The sequence below is a fragment of the Palaemon carinicauda genome, chromosome 1 (assembly GCF_036898095.1).
Source record: "Palaemon carinicauda isolate YSFRI2023 chromosome 1, ASM3689809v2, whole genome shotgun sequence".
Lineage (NCBI taxonomy): Eukaryota > Metazoa > Arthropoda > Malacostraca > Decapoda > Palaemonidae > Palaemon > Palaemon carinicauda.
The window spans coordinates 106,989,337-107,013,692 of record NC_090725.1 but is presented as its reverse complement, the minus strand read 5'-3'; the positions used below and the strand labels follow the sequence as shown (position 1 = coordinate 107,013,692).

Genomic DNA, 24,356 nt, shown 5'->3' with positions numbered 1-24,356 from the left:
CGGTAGAGAAAGAGAGAATCACGGTTTCACTTTGCAGAAAGAGTAAATCGATTTTGACGTTTTGTTCATTCTTCTTTCAAACTGAAGTGTTTTAAATACAAATTTAAAGGAACTTGTTAATTTTCATTTTCTTAGTCCTTTCAGTTTTTTCCTTTGGTCAAATAACCTGTTTATTGACGAAGGGTGAGTGGGCAATTCTCTTGTGTGTGACAAGAGAGAGAGAGAGAGAGACGGAGAGAGAGAGAGAAAGAGAGAACGATCCGATCTTTATTCTCGTCCCAAGTAAGGAGTTTGGGAGCGAGTAACGTTCTCGATTCAGTTTTTTTTTTACACTCGTCCCAAGTCTCTGTACGGGGAGAAAGGATAAAACGTTTTTAGTTTTTATTCTCGTCCCAAGGCACTGTACGGTGAGAGATTGAAAACGTAGTCTTTAGTGAACTAGAGTTTAGTCTCCTCCCCAGTCACTGATCCTTTTTAACTTTATATTTTTAAATATTAAACTTAGCCGGTGAATATATAATAGCTGACGTCTCGGACGGCTCGACAGAAACACAAAAACTCGCGAGCGATCGCCATGAAGGTTGCGGGTGTGCCCACCAGCGCCGACTATCGGCCAGATACCGCATATACATGTAAACAGCTTCAGTTCTTCTCTGTCGGTCTTGTCGACAAGTTGATTCCGCTCGCTGTTGACCTGGAGTTTTCGTCATTCTTGGTGAAGTACTTCTTTTTGGTTTTGAGCTTTCGCAGTGACAGGTGTTTTTCTCTTCAATTAAAACTCTTGAACCCTTTTTTGGATAGCGTTTATTGTTAATGACTTTGGATTGGTTTTGGATTTTCTTTGACTTTTCAAAATGGCTGACCCTTCTCCTATCCCTGGACCTAAATTTCGTAAATGTAATGCTAGGGATTGTAACAAACGTCTTCCCAAGGCCTCTCTCGACCCACATACCGTGTGTTCTAATTGCCGGGGTAAAACCTGCCAATTAGGAGATCGGTGTGATGAGTGCGTGGTACTTTCGGAATTCGACTGGCTAGAGTTTGATAAATATTCTCGTAAGCTTGAGAGAGATAGGGTGAGGAGAAGCTCCTCTAGGTCGTTGGATTTTTCCTCCCATGCCCCTGAACCTAATCCTTCCCCTGTAGTAGTTGTTCCTGAACCCTCTACTAGCACTCATGAACCATCCATGCGGGATATGTTGCTTGCCATTCAAGCTTTGGGCGAGAGAGTTGAGTCTTTAGCATCGGACCGTAATCAACTCATGGCGGATGTGAATGTGTTAAAGTGTCAGAGTGCCAAATCAGAAAATCGTGGGGATAAAGTGATTAGTGCGCAAAGTGTTTTTAGTGTTGCGACCGAGGGTTCGTCTGTTCGTGCTTGTCGTTCTCCTAGTCCGAGACCTCTCTCAGGCTCCCCTGCACCAGGGAGAAGTAATGTCGTAGGACTTAAGGGGACGAGAGGCTTTAACCAACGAACAGACGTTCCCTCTGTGGTATCGGGCGTGTCTCGTCAAGATCGCCCCTACCATAAGACGAGCGAGGCTGTTTTCTCCTCGTCATCCGAAGGCTTTTCGCAAAAGAAACCTTGGAGCAAAGTTTCTAGACCCTTAAAGCGGAAGTCAGTCCCTTCAGGACAGGTCCAGCGTCCTGGCTGTAGCCATTGGGACAGCTCTGACCCTTTGCAGTCGTCGGAAGACTGTTCGCCGATTAAACGTAAGCGTAACACGGGCTCCGAGAGTCTCAGTAAAGGCAATGTTTTGCCGTCACAGACGTTACCATCGTCTCGGCCCGTACCGACTCCCGTTGATCCTAAATGGGTTGTCCTGCAGGATATGCAGAATAAGCTTGCCTCCCTTATGGAGGAGTATACCGTTGAGCAGGTTCACGATGATCCTCGCCGTTACGCTGATCGAGACTCTGGCCGTCAGCCGCCCAAACGAGCCTTTACTCGTCCTTTTGACGTTACGAAGCGTGATGTCGGTAGTTTGTCACGTCAGTCACGTGACTTGGAGCCTCACTCGATGCAGTCCCGTGTTGACTTTCAGCCGCTGCCGCAGTCTCGTGTTGACGTTCAGGATGTTCGCCAACCAGCTCAGTTGCCTTGTTTTGACGTTGAGCGTCAAGCACCGCAGTCAAGGGTGGTTTTGACTGCTCAGTCTAGGCAGTCAAGGCAGTCTCGACTTGATGTCGAGCGTCCATCAGCTCCTGTTGTTGTTGCTGGTCAGTCCTTTCAGCAGCGACATGACGTAGCCTCCTTGACTACTACTGCTGCTCCTTTGCGTGTGGACTTTGCTTGTCAAGCATTGCCACCGCGGCAGGTCTCTCCCTTTCTTGAGACTCATCAATTGTCGGACGAGGTTCCTTCAGATGAGGATGTTGCTGATCCTCCGCCTACTGATATTCCTTTGGATGTTTTATCAGACGTAGAAGAGCCTAAGGCTGCTCAACCTTCTATGGACTTTAAGAAAATCATGATGATTTTTAAGGATATTTTCCCAGACCATTTTGTTACTTCTGCTCCTCGTTCGCCTCCGTCAGAGTTTGCGCTAGGCTTAGCTGCTGCGAAGCCCTTCTTTTACTAAGCTAGTGCTCTCTCGCTCTTCTAAGAGGGCTTTACGTTTGCTAGGCGACTGGTTGGTTACCAGGAGGAGTTTGGGGAAGACGGCCTTTGCCTTCCCTCCTTTTTAAACTAGCTTCTAGAGCGAGCGTCTGGTATGACACGGGAGAAGTTCTCGGCTTGGGAGTCCCTGCCTCTGCCCATGGTGACTTCTCAAGCCTCGTTAGACTCTCCCCCGTCGCCTGGCCATGAGACGCTCTAAAGTTTGTTGGTCCTCCTCGGACCTTGACCATCTCCTTAAAGGGGTTTTCAGGGCCTTCGAAGTTTTTAACTTTTTAGATTGTCTCTAGGAGCATTAAGCAGGAAGATCTCGTCTGCCGACCAGGATGTTTCCGTGCTTATCATGTCTTGTATGGACAAAGCCATCCGCGATGGCTCCAATGAGCTCCGCCGCACCTTTACGTCTGGAGTCCTGAAGAAGAGGGAAACTCTTTGCTCATCTCCTTTCAGCAGGAGTTACTCCTGTCAAAGGTCGGAGCTGTCTCTTTGCCCCCCTTATCAGCTGCCTTGTTTCCTCAACAGCTGATCAAGGACATTGCGGCTTCGCTTGTGCAGAAGGATACACACGACCTGATGGCTACTTCTGCTCGCAAGGGAGCTCCTTCATCGTCTTATGTCGTGAGGCCCAAGATCGATACCCCAGCGACTAGATTTATCCCGCCCCTTTCGTGGCAGAGCCCCCAGCAGGGGAGGCGCTCTTGCCGACGGAAAAAGAGGCAAGAGGAGAGGATCCAAGTCCTCCCGTGGCAGTCTGACTGCCCCACGTCCTCAGACAGTGGTAGGGGCCAGACTGAACAGCTTCTGGCAGGCCTGGGAGAAGAGGGGTGCAGACCAAGAGTCTGTGTTGTTGCTCAAGGAGGGGTACAAAAAATACTTTTTGTACGCAGACCTCCTCTAGTAACAGTTCCTCTAGACCTCTCTCCCAGGTATCGAGAGGAGTCAAGAAAGACAAGCTCTACATCAGCAGGTGTCTCTGTTACTAGAGAAGGGAGCGGTGGTGAAAGTCTCGGACCTTCAATCACCGGGATTTTACAACCGTCTCTTCCTAGTCCCAAAGCATACGGGAGGTTGGAGGCCAGTGCTGGACGTCAGTGCGCTCAACGTTTTTGTTATAAAAACAAAATTTACGATGGAGACCACGAAGTCCGTCCTAGCAGCGGTCTGAGAAGGAGACTGGATGGTCTCTCTCGACCTGCAGGATGCGTACTTCCACATTCCTATTCACCCCAGATTCTCAAACCGTATCTGAGGTTTGTTTACAGGAATGTGGTTGTACCAGTTTCGAGCACTGTGCTTCGGCCTCAGCCCTGCTCCTCTCGTGTTTACGAGGCTCATGAGGAATGTGGCAAAATTCCTTCATTTATCGGGAATTCGAGCCTCCCTGTACTTGGACGACTGCTTCTCAGAGCATCGTCCCGTCATCGCTGTCTGCAGGACCTTCACTGGACGTTGGGTCTGGCAAAGGAGTTGGGACTGTTGGTGAACTTAGAAAAGTCTCAACTGAATCCATCCCAGACGATTCTCTATTTGGGGATGGAGATTCGCAGTCTAGTTTTTCGGGCTTTTCCGTCTGCCACCCGGATAGAGCAAGCCCTGCTCAAAGTCCGCCTCATGCTGAAAAAAGACCGTTGCTCAGTAAGAAGTTGGATGAGCCTCTTAGGGGACTCTGTCATCCCTGGAGCAATTTGTCTCACTAGGGAGACTTCACCTTCGCCCTCTCCAGTTCCATCTAGTCTCACACTGGAACAAGAGCAAGACTTTGGAAGCTGTGTCAATCCCGGTCTCCGAGCCAGTTAAAAGCATGCCTGAATGGTGGGACAGCAACATAAGTCTGCGAGAGGGTCTGTCCCTGGGAGTCAAGAACCCGAACCACGTGTTGTTCTCAGACGCGTCGGATTTGGGTTGGGGAGCGACTCTGGACGGTCGGGAATGTTCGGGTCTTTGGACCGTCGGATCAGAAGAGCATGCACATCAACGGCAAGGAGCTGTTAGCGGTTCACTTGGCCTTGATGAGTTTTCGAGAGCATTCTTCGAAACAAAGTGGTAGAAGTCAATTCGGACAACACCCACAGCATTGGCGTACATCTCCAAGCAAGGAGGATTCACTCCCACCACACTGTTCGTCATCGCAAGGGACCTCCTCATCTGGTCAAAAAATCGAGGCATCTCCCTGTTGACAAGATTCATCCAGGGGAACTTGAACGTCTTGGCAGACTGTCTCAGTCGGAGAGGTCAGGTGATCCCCACAGAATGGACCCTCCACAAGGACGTGTGCAAGAGTCTTTGGGTGACTTGGGGTCAACCCTCCATAGACCTCTTTGCCACCTCGTTGACCAAAAGGCTCCCGACCTATTGCTCTCCAGTCCCAGATCCAGAGGGCGACCCACATAGATGCGTTTCTACTGGACTGGTCTCACCTGGACGCGTACGCATTCCCACCGTTCAAGATCATCAACAAGGTACTGCAGAAGTTCGCCTCTCACGAAGGGACAAGGTTGACGTTGGTTGCTCCCCTCTGGCCCGCGAGAGAGTGGTTCACAGAGGTACTTCAATGGCTGGTAGACGTTCCCAAGGAGTCTTCCTTTAAGGATGGATCTCTTACGGCAGCCCCACGTAAGGGATCTTCATCAAAGCCTCCCCGCGCTTCGTCTGACTGCCTTCAGACTATCGAAAGACTCTCAAGAGCTCGAGGTTTTTCGAAGGAGGCAGCCAGAGCGATTGCGAGAGCTAGGAGAGCTTCTACCATCAAGGTATACCAGTCGAAGTGGGAAGTCTTTAGAGACTGGTGCAAGTCATCATCCATTTCCTCTTCCAGTACCTCTGTAGCCCAAATTGCAGACTTTCTCCTACATCTGAGAAATGTTCGCTCCCTCTCAGCGCCACTATTAAGGGCTACAGGAGCATGTTGGCTTCTGTGTTCAGACATAGAGGCTTAGATCTGTCCAATAATAAAGATCTCCAAGATCTCCTTAAGTCCTTCGAGACCTCTAAGGAGCGTCGTATGGCAACTCCTGGATGGAACTTAGACGTGGTCCTAAGGTTCCTAATGTCCGACAGGTTTGAGCCATTACATTCAGCCTCCCTGAAGGATCTCACCCTCAAGACGCTTTTCTTAGTGTGCTTGGCTTCTGCTAAAAGGGTCAGTGCGATCCATGCCTTCAGTAGGAACATCGGCTTTTCTACAGATAAAGCCACATGTTCACTTCAGCTTGGTTTCTTGGCCAAAAATGAACTGCCTTCTCGTCCTTGGCCTAAGTCGTTTGATATACCTTGCCTGTCAGAGATCGTAGGCAACGAGCTTGAAAGAGTACTGTGTCCAGTTAGAGCTCTTAAGTTTTATTTAGCTCGTACAAAATCCTTACGAGGTGGATCTGAGGCCTTGTGGTGCTCAGTTAAGAAGCCATCATTGCCTATGTCTAAAAATGCTTTATCGTATTTTATTAGATTTTTAATCCGAGAGGCTCATTCTCACTTAAGTGAAAAAGATCGTTGCTTGCTTAAGGTCAAGACGCACGAAGTAAGAGCTATAGCAACTTCCGTGGCCTTTAAGCAAAACAGATCTCTACGAAGTATTATGGACGCGACCTTTTGGAGGAGCAAGTCGGTGTTCGCTTCATTTTACTTAAAAGACGTCCAGACTCTTTATGAGGACTGCTACACACTGGGTCCATTCGTTGCAGCGAGTGCAGTAGTGGGTGAGGGTTCTACCACTAAATTCCCTTAATTCCAATATCCTTTTAATCTTCTCTTGAAATGTTTTTAATCTTGTTTTGGGTTGTACGGAAGGCTTAAGAAGCCTTTCGCATCCTTTTTGATTTGGCGGGTGGTCAAATGTCATTTCTTGAGAGCGCCCAGATTAAGGGTTTTGATGAGGTCCTGTTGTATGGGTTGTCGCCCTGGATACAACAGCTCCTGGGAGTCTTTCAGCATCCTGAGAGGATGGTTGGGCTTCGTGAGGAAAGCGGACTAACAAGGCAGAGTAATCGTCAGAGTCAGCTTCCTTACCAGGTACCTATATTTATTTGGGTTTTGTTATGATATAACTGTCAAAAACTCTAAGCATATACGCCTTTATTGTATTAATACTGGTTTCTACCCACCACCATGGGTGTGAATCAGCTATTATATATTCACCGCTAAGTTTAATATTTAAAAATGATATTTTGATTATAAAATAAATTTTTGAATATACTTACTCCCGGTGAATATATAAATTAAAGGCCCTCCCTTCCTCCCCGATAGAGACCCAGCGGAATGAGAAGAACTGGAGCTGTTTACATGTATATGCGGTATCTGGCCGATAGTCGGCGCTGGTGGGCACACCCGCAACCTTCATGGCGATCGCTCGCGAGTTTTTGTGTTTCTGTCGAGCCGTCCGAGACGTCAGCTATTATATATTCACCGGGTAAGTAGTGAACCCTCGTTTATCGCGGTAGATAGGTTCCAGGACCCGGCCGCGATAGGTGAAAATCCGCGAAGTAGTGACACCATATTTACCTATGTATTTCAACATGTATATTCAGACTTTTAAAACCTTCCCTTGTACGTAGTACTGTTAACAAACTACCCTTTAATGTACAGAACACTTAATGCATGTACTAACGTACCCTAAACTAAAACAGGCACAAATATAAAGGCGACTTTATATCATGCGTTGCCTAAACACGCCAAAAAGCACGATAAAAAAATGGCAACCAATGTTTTGTTTACGTTTATCTCTGATTATTATGAAGAAACAAACGCATTTACACATTTGTGTATAGGTTAGTTTTTGCATCGATTATATTGATTATTCAGTACAGTATGTTGATTTGGTTATTACTAATGTTTTACTTAATTTTTCTTAGGACTTCCAAATGAAATGTTTTTCTTTATGACGCCGCCTGAAACGACGGCGTCATAAAGTACGCTCAGTAAACAAACTAAGGAATTTAACGCGCATGATGAAAGTGATAAATAATGATATTACAGTAAGAGCTTTTATAAAATATGTTATTACAAATATTATTTACCGTATCTATATAAAATCATACATACGTAGCAAAGCAGGAAAACAATCTACGAGAGAGAGAGAGAGAGAGAGAGAGAGAGAGAGAGAGAGTTGTTTTACATACGTAAATGTAAATTTTAAACAAAAAAAAATAGCCCCATTTCATATATAATAGATTACAAATATTTTACTTTATCATATTACAGTAGTCTGTAAAATACTGTAAAGTTCAGTACAGTAAGTTTTTGTAAATTCTCACGAAACAAAAACACGCCATTTGATTACAACAGCTGATTCATTCTCTCTCTCTCTCTCTCTCTCTCTCTCTCTCTCTCTCTCTCCTCTCTCTCTCTCTCTCTCTCTCTCTCTCTCTTCGTGTTATACAATACTTACATTTAGATGAAGAAACTAAAATTAGTTTTCTTAGTGTCAATTAAATACGAAACGAAAAAATTAGGCCGAGTCTACATCCATTTCAATCATAGCTAAAAATACGGCATCCGATTTCATCAGCAAACCACTATTTTTGGGGAAATATCATTTTATTCTAGAAAATTGCCACTCTTTAAATAGTTAATTGCACATTAAGAAGCGTGTTCTTTTGTTTTTAAATTTCGGGTGTGTTTTAAAAATCGAGTATTGTTGACTTCTTTTTGTTTTACTTTTGGCTGTGATTAGATCAGCTGTCATCTAGCTGCCGCTCTTGAGTGTGTACGAATACACTAACAAAGTATCGTTTATACCATTTCTTAACTTATTCAAACCGTCTACAGTATACAGTTGATATTACATAAGCACCAATGTGTTATAACCTATCAAATTTTTTTGTTTATCTCTCTCTCTCTCTCTCTCTCTCTCTCTCTCTCTCTCTCTACCTCTCTCTCTCTCTCTCTCTCTCTCTCTCTCATCTCTCTCTCTCTCTCTCTCCTCTCTACCTCTCTCTCTCTCTCTCTCTCTCTCTCTCTCTACCTCTGTACCTCTCTCTCTCTCTGTGGGCTACTTTTCACTACCTCCCATTCCTTACCTCTCTCTATCTCTCTAACAAATGATATCTTTGTTGCTCCTCAAAGTTTATTTATATTGAAAATCAATCATGATTCAATTTTCCTTACTTTCTCCAATCTCGCACCATCGGTCACATCGCGGTATTTTTTATATTTCCGGAAAATCCGCGATACAGTGAACCCCTCGTTTATCGCGGTAGATAGGTTCCAGACCCGGCCGCGATAGGTGAAAATCCGCGAAGTAGTGACACCATATTACCTATTTATTTAACATATATATTCAGACTTTTAAAAACCTTCCCTTGTACGTAGTACTGTTAACAAACTACCCTTTAATGTACAGAACACTTAATGCATGTACTAAAACAGGCACAAATATTAAAGGCGACTTTATATCATGCGTTTCCTGTACACGCCAAAAAGCACGATAAAAAATGGCAACCAATGTTTTGTTTACGTTTATCTCTGATTATAATGAAGAAACAAACGCATTTACACATCTGTGTATAGGTTAGTTTTTGCATAGATTATATTGATTATTCAGCACAGTATGTTGATTTGGTTATTAGTAATGTTTTACTTAATTTTTCTTAGGACTTCTAAATGAAATGTTTTTCTTTATGACGCCGCCTGAAACGACGGCGTCATAACGTACGTTCATAAACAAACTAAGGAATTTAACGCCATGATGAAAGTGAAAAATAATGATATTACAGTGAAAGCTTTTATAAAATATGTTATTACAAATATTATTTACCGTATCTATATAAAATCCTACATACGTAGCAAAGCAGGAAAACAATCTACGAGAGAGAGAGAGAGAGAGAGAGGAGAGAGAGGAGAGAGAGGAGAGAGAGAGAGAGAGAGGAGAGAGAGAGAGAGAGAGAGAGAGAGTTGTTTTACATACGTAAATGTAAATTTTAAACAAACAAAAAAAGCCCCATTTCATATAAAATAGATTACAAATATTTTACTTTATCATATTACAGTAGTCTGTATAATAATGTAAAGTTCAGTACAGTATGTTGTTGTTATAGTCGTGGTGATGAAATTCTCACGAAACAAAAACACGCCATTTGATTACAACAGCTGATTCATTCTCTCTCTCTCTCTCTCTCTCTCTCTCTCTCTCTCTCTCTCTCTTCGTGTTATACAATACTTACATTTAGATGAAGAAACTAAAATTAGTTTTCTTAGTGTCAATTAAATATGAAACAAAAAAATTAGGCCGAGTCTACATCCATTGCATCCGATTTCATCAGCAAACCACTATTTTTTGGGAAATATCATTTTATTCTAGAAAATTGCCACTCTTTAAATAGTTAATTGCACATTAAGAAAGCGTGTACTTTTGTTTTTAAATTTCGGGTGTGTTTTAAAAATCGAGTATTGTTGACTTCTTTTTGTTTTACTTTTGGCTGTGATTAGATCAGCTGTCATCTAGCTGCCGCTCTTGAGTGTGTACGAATACACTAACAAAGTATCGTTTATACCATTTCTTAACTTATTCAAACCGTCTACAGTATACAGTTGATATTACATAAGCACCAATGTGTTATAACCTATCAAATTTTTTTGGTTATTACATTTAAACCCCTCTCTCTCTCTCTCTCTCTCTCTCTCTCTCTCTCTCTCTCTCTCTCTCTCTCTCTCTCTCTCTCTCTCTCTCTCTCTACCTCTCTCTCTCTCTACCTCTCTCTCTCTCTGTGGGCTACTTTTCAGTACCTCCCATTCCTTACCTCTCTCTATCTCTCTAACAAATGATATCTTTGTTGCTCCTCAAAGTTTCATTCATATTGAAAATCGATCATGATTCAATTTTCCTTACTTTCTCCAATCTCGCACCATCGGTCACATCGCGGTATTTTCGATATTTCAGGAAAATCCGCGATATATGTATATACATGGGTTATGAAAAAAATCCGCGAAGTGGTGAATCCGCGATGGTCGAACCGCGAAGTAGCGAGGGTTCACTGTATATGTATATACATGGGTTATGAAAAAAATCCGCGAAGTGGTGAATCCGCGATGGTCGAACCGCGAAGTAGCGAGGGTTCACTGTATATTGAAAAATTTATTTTATAATCAAAATATCATATTTCCGTTTTATGAGATATATATGTATATGTTTTTTTTATTTTTGCATGTGTGTTTCATTTTGTACTAATGTGCTTACATTATACGACTCATTTCGCAATTATAACCTTTTGATGTAAGGGAGAATTGCGTGCTTCAGGTAGATATCAGTTTTATTCATGCCTAATGTAAAATTATTGAAAAATACGATATCAGTGAAGTGAGTGCTGGAAAACATGTGCTGTGTTGCGGAGGGTTCGTTTGTTCGTGCTTGTCACTTGCCTAGTCCGAGACCTCTTTCAGGCTCCCATGCACCAGGGAGAAGGAATGTCGTAGGACCTAAGGGAGTGAGGAGTGTAAACCAACGAACAGACGTTCCCTCAAAGGTATCAGACGTTGCTCGGCAAGCACGTCCTTGCCATAAGACAGGAGAGACGAGTTTCTCCTCGTCATCCGAAGACTTTTTGCAAAAGAAACCTTGGCGCAAGGTTTCTAGACCCTTTAAGCGAAAGTCAGTCCCTTCAGGACAGGTCCAGCGTCCTGGCTGTAGCCATGGGGACAGCTCTGACCCTTTGCAGTCGTCGGAAGACTGTTCGCCTATTAAACGCAAGCGTAACACGGGGTCTGAGGGTCGCGGTAAAGGCAATGTTTTGCCAACACAGACGTTACCGTCGTCTCGGCCCGTTCCGACTCCCGTTGATCCTAAATGGGTTGTCCTGCAGGACATGCAGACTAAGCTTGCCTCCCTTATGGAGAAGTATGACGTTGAGCAGGTTCACGATGAACCTTCGCTTTCGAGTCGCCGTTACGCTAAACGAGACTCTGGCCGTCAGCCGCCCGAACGAGCATTTACTCGTCCTTTTGACGTTATGAAACGTGATGTCGGTAGTTTGTCACGTCAGTCACGTGACTTGGATCCTCACTTGCTGCAGTCCCGTGTTGACTTTCAGCCGCTGCCGCAGCCTCGTGTTGACGTTCAGCCGCTGCCGCAGTCTCGTGTTGACGTTCAGGACGTTCGCCAACCAGCTCAGTTGCCTTGTTTTGACGTTGAGCGTCAAGCACCGCAGTCAAGGGTTGTTTTGAGTGCTCAGTCTAGGCAGTCAAGGCAGTCTCGACTTGACGTCGAGCGTCCATCAACTCCTGTTGTTGTTGCTGGTCAGTCCTTTCAGCAGCGACATGACGCCGCTTCCTTGACTGCTACTGCTGCTCCTTTGCGTGTGGACTTTGCCTGTCAAGCATTGCCACTGCGGCAGGTCTCTCCTTTTCATGAGACTCGGAAATTGTCGGACGAGGTTCCTTCAGATGAGGAAGTTGCTGATCCCCCTCCTACTGATATTCCTTTGGGGACTTTGTCAGACGGAGAGGAGCCTAAAGCTACTCAGCCCTCTATGGACTTTAAAAAAATCATGCTGAATTTTAAGGATCTTTGTCCGGACCATATTGTAACTGCTGCTCCTCGTTCGCCTTCGTCAGAGTTTACACTAGGCCTAGCTACTTCGAAGCCGTTGTTTTCTAAGCTAGTGCTCTCTCGCTCTTCTAAAAGAGCTTTACGTTTGCTAGGCGACTGGTTGATCACCATGAGGAGTTTGGGGGAGACAGCCTTTGCTTTCCCTCCTTTTAAACTGGCTTATAGAGCGAGCTTCTGGTATGACACGGGAAAAGTTCTCGGCTTGGGAGTTCCTGCCTCTGCCCAGGGAGACTTCTCAAGCCTCATAGACTCTCCCCGTCGCCTGGCCATGAGACGCTCCAAGATTTTATGGTCGGCTTCAGAGCTAGACCATCTCCTGTTAGGAGTTTTTCGAGCGTTTGAAGTTTTGCTGTACAATTATGTCATGCATGAACAAGGCTATCAGGGATGGCTCCAATGATCTGACAGCCACGTTCTCTGCAGGAACAAGGCTATCAGGGATGGCTCCAATGATCTGGCAGCCACGTTCACTGCAGGAGTACCTAAGATGTAAGTGCGCTCAATGTGTTCATTGTCAAGACAAACTTCACGATGAAGACTACCAAATCTGTCTTGGCAGCATTAAGGGAAGGCGACTGGATGGTCTCTCTCGACCTTCAGGATGCATACTTCCACATCCCGATTCATCCAAACTTTCAACAACATCTGAGGTTTGTGGACGGGAAAGTAATGTACCAATGTCGAGCACTGTACTTCAACCTCATTCCTGCTCCTCTTGTTTTTACAAGGCCCTTGCAAAATGTAGCAAGCTTTCTACATTTTTTGAGGATTCAGAGCCTCCCTTTATTTTGACGACTGGCTAATCAGGGCGTCGTCATTATATCGCTGTCTGGAGAGCCTCTAATGGACATTAGACCTAACCAAGGAGCTAGGTCTCATAATGAACGTAGAGAAGTCGTAACTTACAGTACCCCATCCCAGACTATTCTTTATTTGGGAATGGAGATACAGTGTCTGATTTTTCGGGCCTTTTCGTCTCCCGCAAGAATGGAACAAGCTCTGTTAAAAGTCCTTCACTTGCAAGAGAAAAACAGTTGCTCTGTAAGAGTTTGAACTAGCCTCGTGGGAACTCTTTCATCGCTGGAGTAGTTTATCTCTCTGGGGAGACTCAACCTATGCCCTCTCCAATTTCACCTAAACCATTGGAACAAGGAGAAGGGCTTAGAGAGTATCTCTTTCCCAATCTCCAACTCAGTCTAGACATGTCTGACTTGGTGGGACAGCAACATCAGACTTCGAGGTCTTTCTCTTGCGATCAAGAACCCAAACCATGTGTTGTTTTCAGATGCATCGGATTTGGGTTAGGGAGCTCCACTGGACAGTCTGGAATGCTCGGGTCTTTGATCCACGGATCAGAAGGAACTCCATTTAAGGCAAGTAACATCTCTCCTTTGGCGAGATTTGTGCAAGGAAAATGAATGTCTTGGCGGACGGCCTCAGCAGAAGAGGACAAGTCATCTCCATGGAGTGGACGTTGCATAAGACTGTGTGCGAGAAGCTATGGATGACATGGGGTCAACCCACCATAGATCTTTTTGCGACTTCTCTGACAAAGAGGCTCTCGACTTACTGCTTTCCAGTTCCAGATCCAGAGGCAGCCCACATAGACGCTTTCCTGCTGGACTGGTCTCACCTGGACGTTTATGCCTTTCCACCTTTCAAGATCCTAAACAAGGTGCTGCAGAAGTTCACCTCTCACGAAGGGACCAGGTTGACATTGGTTGCTCCACTCTGGCCTGCGAGAGAGTGGTTCACAGAGGTACTTCAATGGCTGGTAGACGTTCCAAGGAGTCTACCTTTAAGGATGGATCTCTTATGGCAGCCCCACGTAAGGAGTCTTCATCAAAGCCTCCCCGCGCTTCGTCTGACTGCCTTCAGACTATCGAAAGACTCTTAAGAGCTCGAGGATTTTCGAAGGAGGCAGCCAGAGCGATTGCGAGAGCTAGGAGAGCATCTACCATCAAGGTCTACCAGTCGAAGTGGGAAGTCTTTAGAGACTGGTGCAAGTCATCATCCATTTCCTCTTCCAGTACCTCTGTAGCCCAAATTGCAGACTTTCTCCTGCATCTGAGAAATGTTCGCTCCCTCTCTGCTCCCACTATTAAGGGCTACAGGAGCATGTTGGCTTCTGTGTTCAGACATAGAGGCTTAGATCTGTCCAATAATAAAGATCTCCAAGATCTCCTCAAGTCCTTCGAGACCTCTAAGGAGCGTCGTATGGCAACTCCTGGATGGAACTTAGACGTGGTCCTAAGGTTCCTAATGTCCGACAGGTTTGAGCCATTACATTCAGCCTCCCTGAAGGATCTCACCCTCAAGACGCTTTTCTTAGTGTGCTTGGCTTCGGCTAAAAGGGTCAGTGAGATCCATGCCTTTAGTAAAAACATCGGCTTTTCTACAGATAAAGCCACATGTTCACTTCAGCTTGGTTTCTTGGCCAAAAATGAACTGCCTTCTCGTCCTTGGCCTAAATCTTTTGATATACCTTGCCTATCAGAGATCGTAGGCAACGAGCTTGAAAGAGTACTGTGCCCAGTTAGAGCTCTTAAGTTTTATTTAGCTGGTACCAGATCCTTACGAGGTGGATCTGAGGCCTTATGGTGCTCAGTTAAGAAGCCCTCATTGCCTATGTCTAAAAATGCTTTATCGTATTTTATTTGATTTTTAATCCGAGAGGCTCATTCTCACTTAAGTGAAAAAGATCGTTGCTTGCTTAAGGTCAAGACGCACGAAGTAAGAGCGATAGCAACTTCCGTGGCCTTTAAGCAAAACAGATCTCTGCGAAGTATTATGGACGCGACCTTTTGGAGGAGCAAGTCGGTGTTCGCTTCATTTTACTTAAAAGACGTCCAGACTCTTTATGAGGACTGCTACACACTGGGTCCATTCGTTGCAGCGAGTGCAGTAGTGGGTGAGGGTTCTACCACTACATTCCCTTAATTCCAATATCCTTTTAATCATCTCTTGAAATGTTTTTAATCTTGTTTTGGGTTGTACGGAAGGCTGAGAAGCCTTTCGCATCCTTTTTGATTTGGCGGGTGGTCAAATGTCGTTTCTTGAGAGCGCCCAGATTAAGGGTTTTGATGAGGTCCTGTTGTATGGGTGGTCGCCCTGGATACAACAGCTCCTGGGAGTCTTTCAGCATCCTGAGAGGATGGCTGGGCTTCGTGAGGAAAGCGGACTAATAAGGCAGAGTAATCGTCAGAGTCAGCTTCCTTACCAGGTACCTATATTTATTTGGGTTTTGTTATGATATAACTGTCAAAAACTCTAAGCATATACGCCTTTATTGTATTAATACTGGTCTCTACCCACCACCATGGGTGTGAATCAGCTATTATATATTCACCGGCTAAGTTTAATATTTAAAAATGATATTTTGATTATAAAATAAATTTTTGAATATACTTACCCGGTGAATATATAAATTAAAGGCCCTCCCTTCCTCCCCGATAGAGACATAGGGGACTGAGAAGAACTGGAGCTGTTTACAAGTATATGCGGTATCTGGCCGATAGTCGGCGCTGGTGGGCACACCCGCAACCTTCATGGCGATCGCTCGCGAGTTTTTGGAATCTGTCGAGCCGTCGGAGACGTCAGCTATTATAAATTCACCGGGTAAGTATATTCAAAAATTTATTTTATAATCAAAATATCATTTTTATCTGTAAAGTCTTTTTTAGGAAAGACTTCTAGTGAAGTGAAAGGTGTCAGTTCAGTGCAATCGGAGGGGGTGGCTGTTTGTCCCGATAGTTCTCCAAGACGAAGGTCACTGTCCCGCTCCCCCGCCTCGGGGAGAAGACATAACGGAGGTCCAAGGGAGACTGTCGGGGTTTGCCCACAGACAGTCGCTTCCTCAGTCGATCCTGTGGTGCGACAGCAGGATTCGACTAAACACCATTGGAAAGATGTGTCGTTTGGTGACCAGTTATCGACAGTCGGTTGATTCGACCCCGGTTAGACGTCGTAAGTGGCGTGATTCTTCAGTATCACGTCCGTTGAAGAGACGTTCGTCTGAAGAGGTGTTCTCTTTGCCTCCTGTGAAAAGAAACAGAGAAGTAGATATTGCTCGCCCGTCATGTAGCGTAGCTACGTGGACTTCGCCTCGTATTCTTACGACAGCGACAGCTGCCTTTGACTCGGTTGTGGAACGACCGATTCTGAGTTCATCGAGATCTATGACTTATCAAACTGTCGAACCTTGTCCTTCGACTTTGCATGCGACAGATTATTGGCCTGGCGGGACACCTCCGGTGTCGATCGTGTCGAAATCCACGACTCCAGTTGCTTCGACTTCAACACTAGAAGAAGAGAATTTAGTTCCATTACATCGACAGTTGCAAGAACTGATGAACTGGATGAAAGAAAATAAACAAGGTACAAAGAACAATGAGTCGAATCAAGAACCGTCTCTATCGTCTATCTCTTTGGATGACGAGGAGGACTTAGAAACGAACACTATTCCTCTCTCGTGTTATTCGAAGCTTTTACGCTACCTTCTCGACATGTATCCAGATTACTTTGTAGCAGCTGCTCCCAGGTCGCCTGCTTCCATTTTCCTGATGAGAAGGAAGAATGTCGATCCTCCTCTCCTGAAGCTCGTTCTTTCCAAGGCTGCTAAACATTCGCTTTGTGATATGAAGATTGGTTGAAGGTCAAGAGAGATCTTGGGAAAGCAACTTTCGCCTATCCTCCGTCGAAACTTATTAAGAAGAGGTACAGGTTTTATGTAACCGGGGAAGCCCCTTCTATGGGAGTGTCTGCCTCCTCTCAGGGGGACTTTTCTGGCTTGGTGGATGCAAATAGGAGATCCGCGTTTGCAGCAGCTAAAATATTCTTTACATTGCCTGAATTAGACCATTTGGTAAAGAATATTTTCAAGGGTTTAGAAATTATGAGTTTCTTGGACTGGAAGATCGGAGCTCTCGCTACGAAAATAGAGGATTGCTCTACTCTTCAGGAAGTCCTGGAATCGGACTGGCTTGGGGTGTTGTCATGTGCCGACAAATCAGTTCGGGATGGTTGCGATGAACTGTCCTCTCTCTTTGCATTCGGGACTCTCAAGAAAAGACAGCTCTGGTGTTCGTTTGTCTCGAAAGGAGTCGCTTCGTCTCAGAAGTCCTCCCTTTTGTTTCCTCATCTTGACAAGGATCATCTTTTTCTAGAAGAAATAGTGACCAAGATTCTTTCCGCACTAGAGAAGAAGTCTACTAATGACTTGCTTGCACAGTCCTCTAAGCGGATTAAACCCTCGACTGTGGCGACTACCACCTCGGTATCACCTTTGCAGGAGAAACCCTTTCGAGGGGGTAGGTCTAGACCGTTCGTCAGGCCTCGATTTAATTTACGACACCCAACCAAGTCCTCGACCAAACCCAACAAAATCATCTAAGTGATTCTTCAATCCTTCATGCACCAGTAGGGGGCAGGTTGAGCCTTTTTTGGGAGGAATGGAGTGGCAGAGGGGCAGAGCCCTGAGTGACACAAGTCCTCCGGTTCGGTTACTCCATTCCTTTCAAAGACACTCCTCCTCTATCCAATGTTCCCATCACATTACCCGCCTACTCGCCAGGCTTGCAGAAGTTGGGAGTCTTTACCAGAGAAATAGAGATTCTCGTACAGAAGGCGGTCGTAGAGGAGATAAACGACAGACCATCCCAGGGGCTTTACAACCATCTGTTTGTAGTCCCAAAGTCATCGGGGGACTGGAGGCCCATTCTGGATGTAAGCGCACTGAATTTGTTCGTCCAGAAGACCCAATTCAATATGGAAACGACTCGTTCAGTGTTGGAATCCCTTCAAGGGGTCTGGATGGTATCCCTGGATATGCAAGACACACATTTCCTCATTCTGATTCATTAGAACTCCAGGAAATATCTTCGGTTTGAGTTCATGGGCAAGATCTACCAGTTTCGAGCTCTTTGCTTCGGCCTCATGACAGCACCGCCAGTATTTAAGCGAGCGTTGACTCCTCTAGGAAAGTGATTACACCTGGTCAGGTTACGCTGATCCCTCGATTTGTTCAAGGGAAAATGAACGTGTTGGCGGACGGACTAAGTCGCCTTCTTCAAGTACTGCCATTAGAATGGATATGTGGCGCGCACGAACAACTAGGCGCACGCAATCAGTTGAAGTGCATGAACAACTCTTATGGCAGAGTTTTTCGAACTCTCGTTGCGCGAAGTGTTCATGAGTGCACAAGAGTTTTACTCTTATGACAGAGTTTTTGAACTCTCGTCCCGTGAATTGTTCGCGCGCGCCCATCATCATCAAGAGTTTTACTATGATGACAGAGGGATGCCTGGTGCCTAAGGGTTTACGAATCTCTACAGGTAACTATGACACAGTTCCTTTGGGTCCTGGTCACGTAACACGATTCCTGAAAATTCCGTCAGGAATAAGCGACAGAGTTCCTTCGGGTTCTCGGCACAACATTCCTTAAGGTCGTGAGAAAGGTATTCACAAATAGATTCTGAACCCCTAGGTTCTCATCCGAATTTCTCGGTTTCCACAATCCAGAGGTTTCTGAAAACTCTATGGTCGACCTCCCCCCTCTACGGGATGGGTCTTCCAAAGGTGTGACTTGTTACGTCACTCTACATTCCCAGCTGATTACTATATCAGCTAGTCTGATTTCGCCAGCTCCGATCTTTTGGTTTTCGAACGAACCACCGTCATCTTTCCTCCACCTTCCCACTTCGAGTGGTTGGGTTAGCAGACGGAAATGAGCGAGGAATAAAAAATTATTTACATTCCAGTTCATTTCCCTAGCTGGCCTTGCCTGATTTAGATGGTAGTTTTTCTCACTAGCGAGAAAGCGTTCGATGGCAATTATATTTGGCATTCTTGAAGCAAACTCCCACATACAAGACTTCACCCTTTTCGGGAGACTCGTTCCTGAGAAGTTCTTACAGAACTTGAATGGGTGTTGTTTAAGCTTCATGAAGGCCGTAGGCCGTCCTGGAGCATGCGCTCTAGCCAAGACAAAACTGCGAGGTTATTGTATTAAACTCAGTTCTACCGTTTGATGGAGGCAGCCTCCACCGTCATTGTACCCTGGGTATAACAACTTGCTTTTTACACGATAGGTTTCCGAGACCTTTTTATTCTATCCTTACAGGGTTATTGTTTCGAACAATTATTCCCGAAGGAATGTTGTTAGCTAACGTTAAAAGAACGATAGCAACAGCGTGGGCATCTTTACATTACGTTTACGAACGTTTCTAACTCCGCCCACAGGTAACCAGACATCCGTTTCTGTGTAATGAACACTGACTAGCTCCTCATATAAAGAGGAGGGGTAAACCAAAGGTGAAATGATCACCTCTATAACTGTATATTTTGTTTGAGAACATGTTCGCTCTCATTCAAGAAAATATTACAGTTAGTCAACAATCATAATTCTTTCGGCAATAATGTGGCAGCTTTCAAGAAAAACCTGAAGACCTATCTCTTTGGAAAGTGTTATATTAGTGATCAGGAAACTATTAAGCCTGAATACAAATGCTAGCGAATGACTGAAAAGATACAGAGCAAAATATAAACTGGAAAGAGATTATTTTCACACATCAAGACCCGCCTGAACAGACTCTTAGTGTCTGATGGAGGGCGAGAAATAAACCCGTAAAAGTAAAAGTAAGTAATGTTGCGACTCGTCGCACATACATTATCCGTGCAACTTTTCTAATCCGTGGCCACGAAAATTTGTTCTAAAAATCCTGACAGACTTGATAGGCCAGGTAGAAGAAGAACGACTCATGTCCCGTGCAGGCATTAAGATATTATCTCCGCAGAACAAAGTTTTCTGAGAGAGTTAATTGTAGAAGCACATTCTCAAGCTAACGACGCAGTGTTTCCTTTACTGAGAGTGAAAGCACACGAAGTTCGAGCTGTAGCGACTTCTCTCGCTTTTCGACACAATTTGTTGCTATCCGCTATCCAGCGAAGTACGTATTGGAGGTCTAAATCAGTGTTTACGACGCATTATTTGAAAGAAATCAAGACAGTGTTTGAAGATTGTAAGTCTCTCGGTCCGCTTTCGGTAGCTGGTATGGTGTTGGGAGGAACGACATGGGGGTGGCTCCCTCTATTAACCCTTTTACCCCCAGGCTATTTGGAACTTTCCAACCTTTAATCTCCAGGGGTTATTTTTTTTCAAGCACATTTTGCAGTATATTTTTTTTAAATTGCTCTAACAGCCTTAATTTTCATCATAGAGAGGTCAGGTTGGTCTCATTCTCTTGGGAAATGCCTGAAGTTTCTCATAAAATTATCAAAAATATGAAAAAAAAATTGTAAATAGCAGTTTTTTTGCAAGGACGTACCTGTACATCCATGGGGGTAAAGGGATGTGTTTTGTGAAACGTACCAGTACGTCCTTTGGGGGTAAAAGGGTTAACCTATGTTTCACCTTGTATCAAGGTTGACGAGTTAAAGGGAAGTCTGGGGGTACAATGTACCTGGAGTACTCACCAGTTATTTTAGTGTTATTTTTGGTGGGTAAACGTTTTCATTTCGGTCTAGGTGAGAGTTTTTTCATGTTGGTTATTTTCTGGTCTTAGCCCAGGGCAAGGGCAATATTTTATTGTATCTTCGTTAGGTCAGCGGTGAACACCATGACTACGAGGATCTTCCACTCCATGTAGAGGCAATCATTGGTCATATTCCAAGTCCTCTACTATGTAAGATGAGCACCGACCAGAGGCAGTATTCTCCTACAGTAGCTCTCTTACAAGGTAAGGTACAACAGGCACTAACAGTGCTTTTGGGCTTACTCTATTTTCAATAATCATATGTTATTGTTGAAGTAAATCTTACATCCACAGCCCCCCATCCTTGCAATGGGTAATCAGCTGTATAATTGTTCGGTAAGACACTGCAATAAAGATGGATTTTCATTATGAAATTAAATTTTATTGCATACTTACCGAACAATTATTAATTAAAGCCCTCCCTCCTCCCCACTAGTGGATGGCTGGGCAGAACGAATTGAGGTTAACTGGACAGTTGTACTATAGCTCCCTCGAGTGGAGGGAGATGACGCCACCTACACCAGCGATGGCGGCGCCACCGCGGTAGTTTTGAATCTATTGTCTGCCGTCATAGGGAACCTACAGCTTTATAATTGTTCGGTAAGTATGCAATAAAATTTCATTTTATAATGAAAATCCATTTTTATCCTTAACCAATATAGATACTGTATACAGATGCTCTTCACTTAATAATGGGATTCCATTCCTCGAACCCTGTTTTCAAAAAAATTTATCGATAATGAGTGCTCTCTGTTGGCTGATATCTCGAGTGTATAATTTCTAGTCACATAATGTCTACGGTATTCAAAACATCTAAAAAGAAACTGCATATCTGTCAATATATTTCCTTGAAAAAAGGAGTTTTGACAAAAGAAAAACTTACTCTTGTCGAGGTGCTGTTTGGTGTACAAGGAATATTCTATGAAAGACTAGATCAGGGAATCCAGTACAATAAGATTACTAAAAATATACTGTTCTGTTTCCCCTGCTCTAGGGCCAGTGTATTAATGTGCAAGGCGGACATGCCGAATGGTCGTCATTTTGAATGGATCAAACTAGATGTGCATGTTTCTTAACATCTTCCTTACAAGGAGTTCTGGCCTGGTAATACTAGTAGAGTGGATGGTGCTTGTTATCCACAACCAACAGGGACTGATTGAGACTAAACTTTGTTCCCACCGAGAAAAGGTCCAACATTCCTGAAAACAATGGAGACTACCCTCCAACCCGAAGCTCCTCACTGCCGAGATCCTCTGCTCCCCTTTGGTATACTGTACTAGCTCCCCTATTTCCCTAGAAAATTTTCCAATGGGTTCCTCTTACTTTCAATCCAAAGTTTAGCTAGCCCTGGGATAAAGCCTCGCCTAGGTGGGGGGTGTGTAACCTTGTTGTCCTCGTTCCTTTTGATGAAATTTTGTTGTTGGACAAGGCTTTGTTTAGGAGACGGGGGGCTACCCTCTTAGTGGGATGGTTTTGAGCCTGCTGCTAGATCGTATAGACTGTGAACTATGAGAGGAGTGTTTAAAATGAAAAATCCTTATTATAAACTCTCTTGGAAGGGGTTTAGAAGTCTCCCACCCATTTTCTATAATGACCACCAAACTAAGGGAGATGGGCTTACAACACAAATGTCTCCATATTGAAGATATTCACTTCAATAAGACAGGCGATGTTCCATCCTAGATCTAATATCATATAACGTCATGGTTTACCAATCCAAAGTTTATGAGAACAACTCTAAAGTAAGCCTACCCAGCCCTTAAAACAAAAAAGATTCACATTATATATGATTCTATCATAACTCCTCTCTCCATCCAATACTCAAATCAGATGAATATGGAAGGACAACTACCTGTAAGAGCAGCTGACTGACCAATCAGCCCCCTCATCTCATGGTCATATACTTAATTCCTCTTGTTATTTTATAGTTTTTATCATCTTGCTATTTTCAAGTTTTTATAGTTTATAAATGAAAGATTTATTTCAATGTTATTGTTCTTTAACTTCTTTTCTAGTTTTTCCTTATTTCATTTCCTCACTGGGCTATTTTCCCTGTTGGAGCCCTTGGGCTTATAGCATCCTGCTTTTCCAACTAGGATTGTAGCTTAGCAAATAATAATAATAATGATAATGGGAATAATTCCTTGGATATCACACAGAACCTCCCAAAATGTCTTTTCTTTGTCAAAATTAATTTATTAGGTGATCTTGTTAAGAATTTGTCTGAAGATGTAGTGTTGTTTATATATTTTTTCACATTTTAAACTCTATTTTGAGAACTGAATGCAGCATCATCTCCACACACATGATGTTAATATTTATTTCTATTTCAGTTAAATATCCATGTTGGGAACATCTCCCTTAATGATCAGTTTGAATGGGACATGGCAGAGCCTGAAAACTCACCTGAGGACTTTGCTTCCAAATTATGTTCTGAGCTTGGCTTAGGAGGAGAGTTTGTAACTGCGATAGCATATTCTGTCCGGGGTCAGCTCTTTTGGCATCAGCGAACTTATGCGTTCAGGTATGTTCAGATGTAGTGTCATCCAAAATCTATAAGCTGTAGGCTAAATAATTCTGCTACATTAATCTTCAGCATCAATCAGAAAGCTTTGCTTAACTTTCCTTCACAAAATTACTGTACATAGGCAGCAGTTAGATACAAAATGCCCCTAGGGATTTCACTATGCATTTCAATTTGTTGTAGTGCCTTTAGTTTCATGTTTTGTGGATTGTTTACTGACGAAGTGTAGTACACCTAAGCATTTTTAAAAGAAACTTACCTAGTAAGTACTAATACAGAATATTTCTTCAAATACAGCATATTTAAATGTATGGTTTGAAGAAAAGGGAAACAAGAAAATAAGATTGTCACATTCAGTAATGAGAATTTTGGTCAAAATTTTTGTCAGTCGGTCATCATTCTCAAGTATGATGCAGATCTAACGTAAATAAAATTGGGATGGGCTTGACTACTGTCAAACTTATGCTGCATGTGCTCAGTTGTCAGATTTTGTACCTTATTTCTGTATCTGGGAAATACAGGCAGCATATAACTTCCATATTCATGAAAGTGCATATGTTGTAATTGCATTTTTAATGTTAAAAGTATTAGATTCTGGATAAACGTGTATAAGAGGATTTAATTACTAAATAACTGAATGCTATATTCTGGCTCTATACCCACAAATTTCACCCACACTGGAGTTATGTACCTCTATTATCAAACAGTTATTCCAGTATTATATTGTTTTGATTATGTAACTTTGTTCCAAGATACTTTTTAAGTAGAATTTATTCAGGGTTCATTATTTATGTAGTACTGTAGGCTACTTTTTCAGTAAGCTTCATTCTTCTGTCTTATGATTAAGCGCTTCAAGTTTTTGTTTGCCGAGTTGAATATCTATGATCAAATGAAAATATTATTGGGTTACATTGTGGGATAATTTCATTGTACTATATTATGGTTGTACATTGCAGAAATTGCCATTATATATTTAACATGTATTCGTACAGTACTGTCATGAGGGCAGTACAAATAGCACTTATGTGGACGTCATTAGACATACACCGTCAAGTGAGGGGTAATAAACACATTAGGCATATATACACTAAGTACTCATATTCAGTGGTATATTATAAATTAAATTTGACTGGGAGTGTCTCCACC

General features: G+C 43.6%; 1 protein-coding gene across 2 annotated transcripts in view; it reads left to right on the top strand.

Annotated features, from left to right (window-relative positions):
- Snr1 (SWI/SNF related, matrix associated, actin dependent regulator of chromatin, subfamily b, member 1) overlaps positions 1–24,356 on the top strand; it is a 582,028-nt gene that overhangs the window by 137,580 nt on the left and 420,092 nt on the right. For both annotated transcript variants that reach the window (XM_068383913.1, XM_068383908.1), the window contains exon 7: positions 23,020–23,210. In XM_068383913.1, coding sequence (XP_068240014.1) covers positions 23,020–23,210 — 191 coding nt within the window. The remainder of the gene's footprint in view (positions 1–23,019; positions 23,211–24,356) is intronic.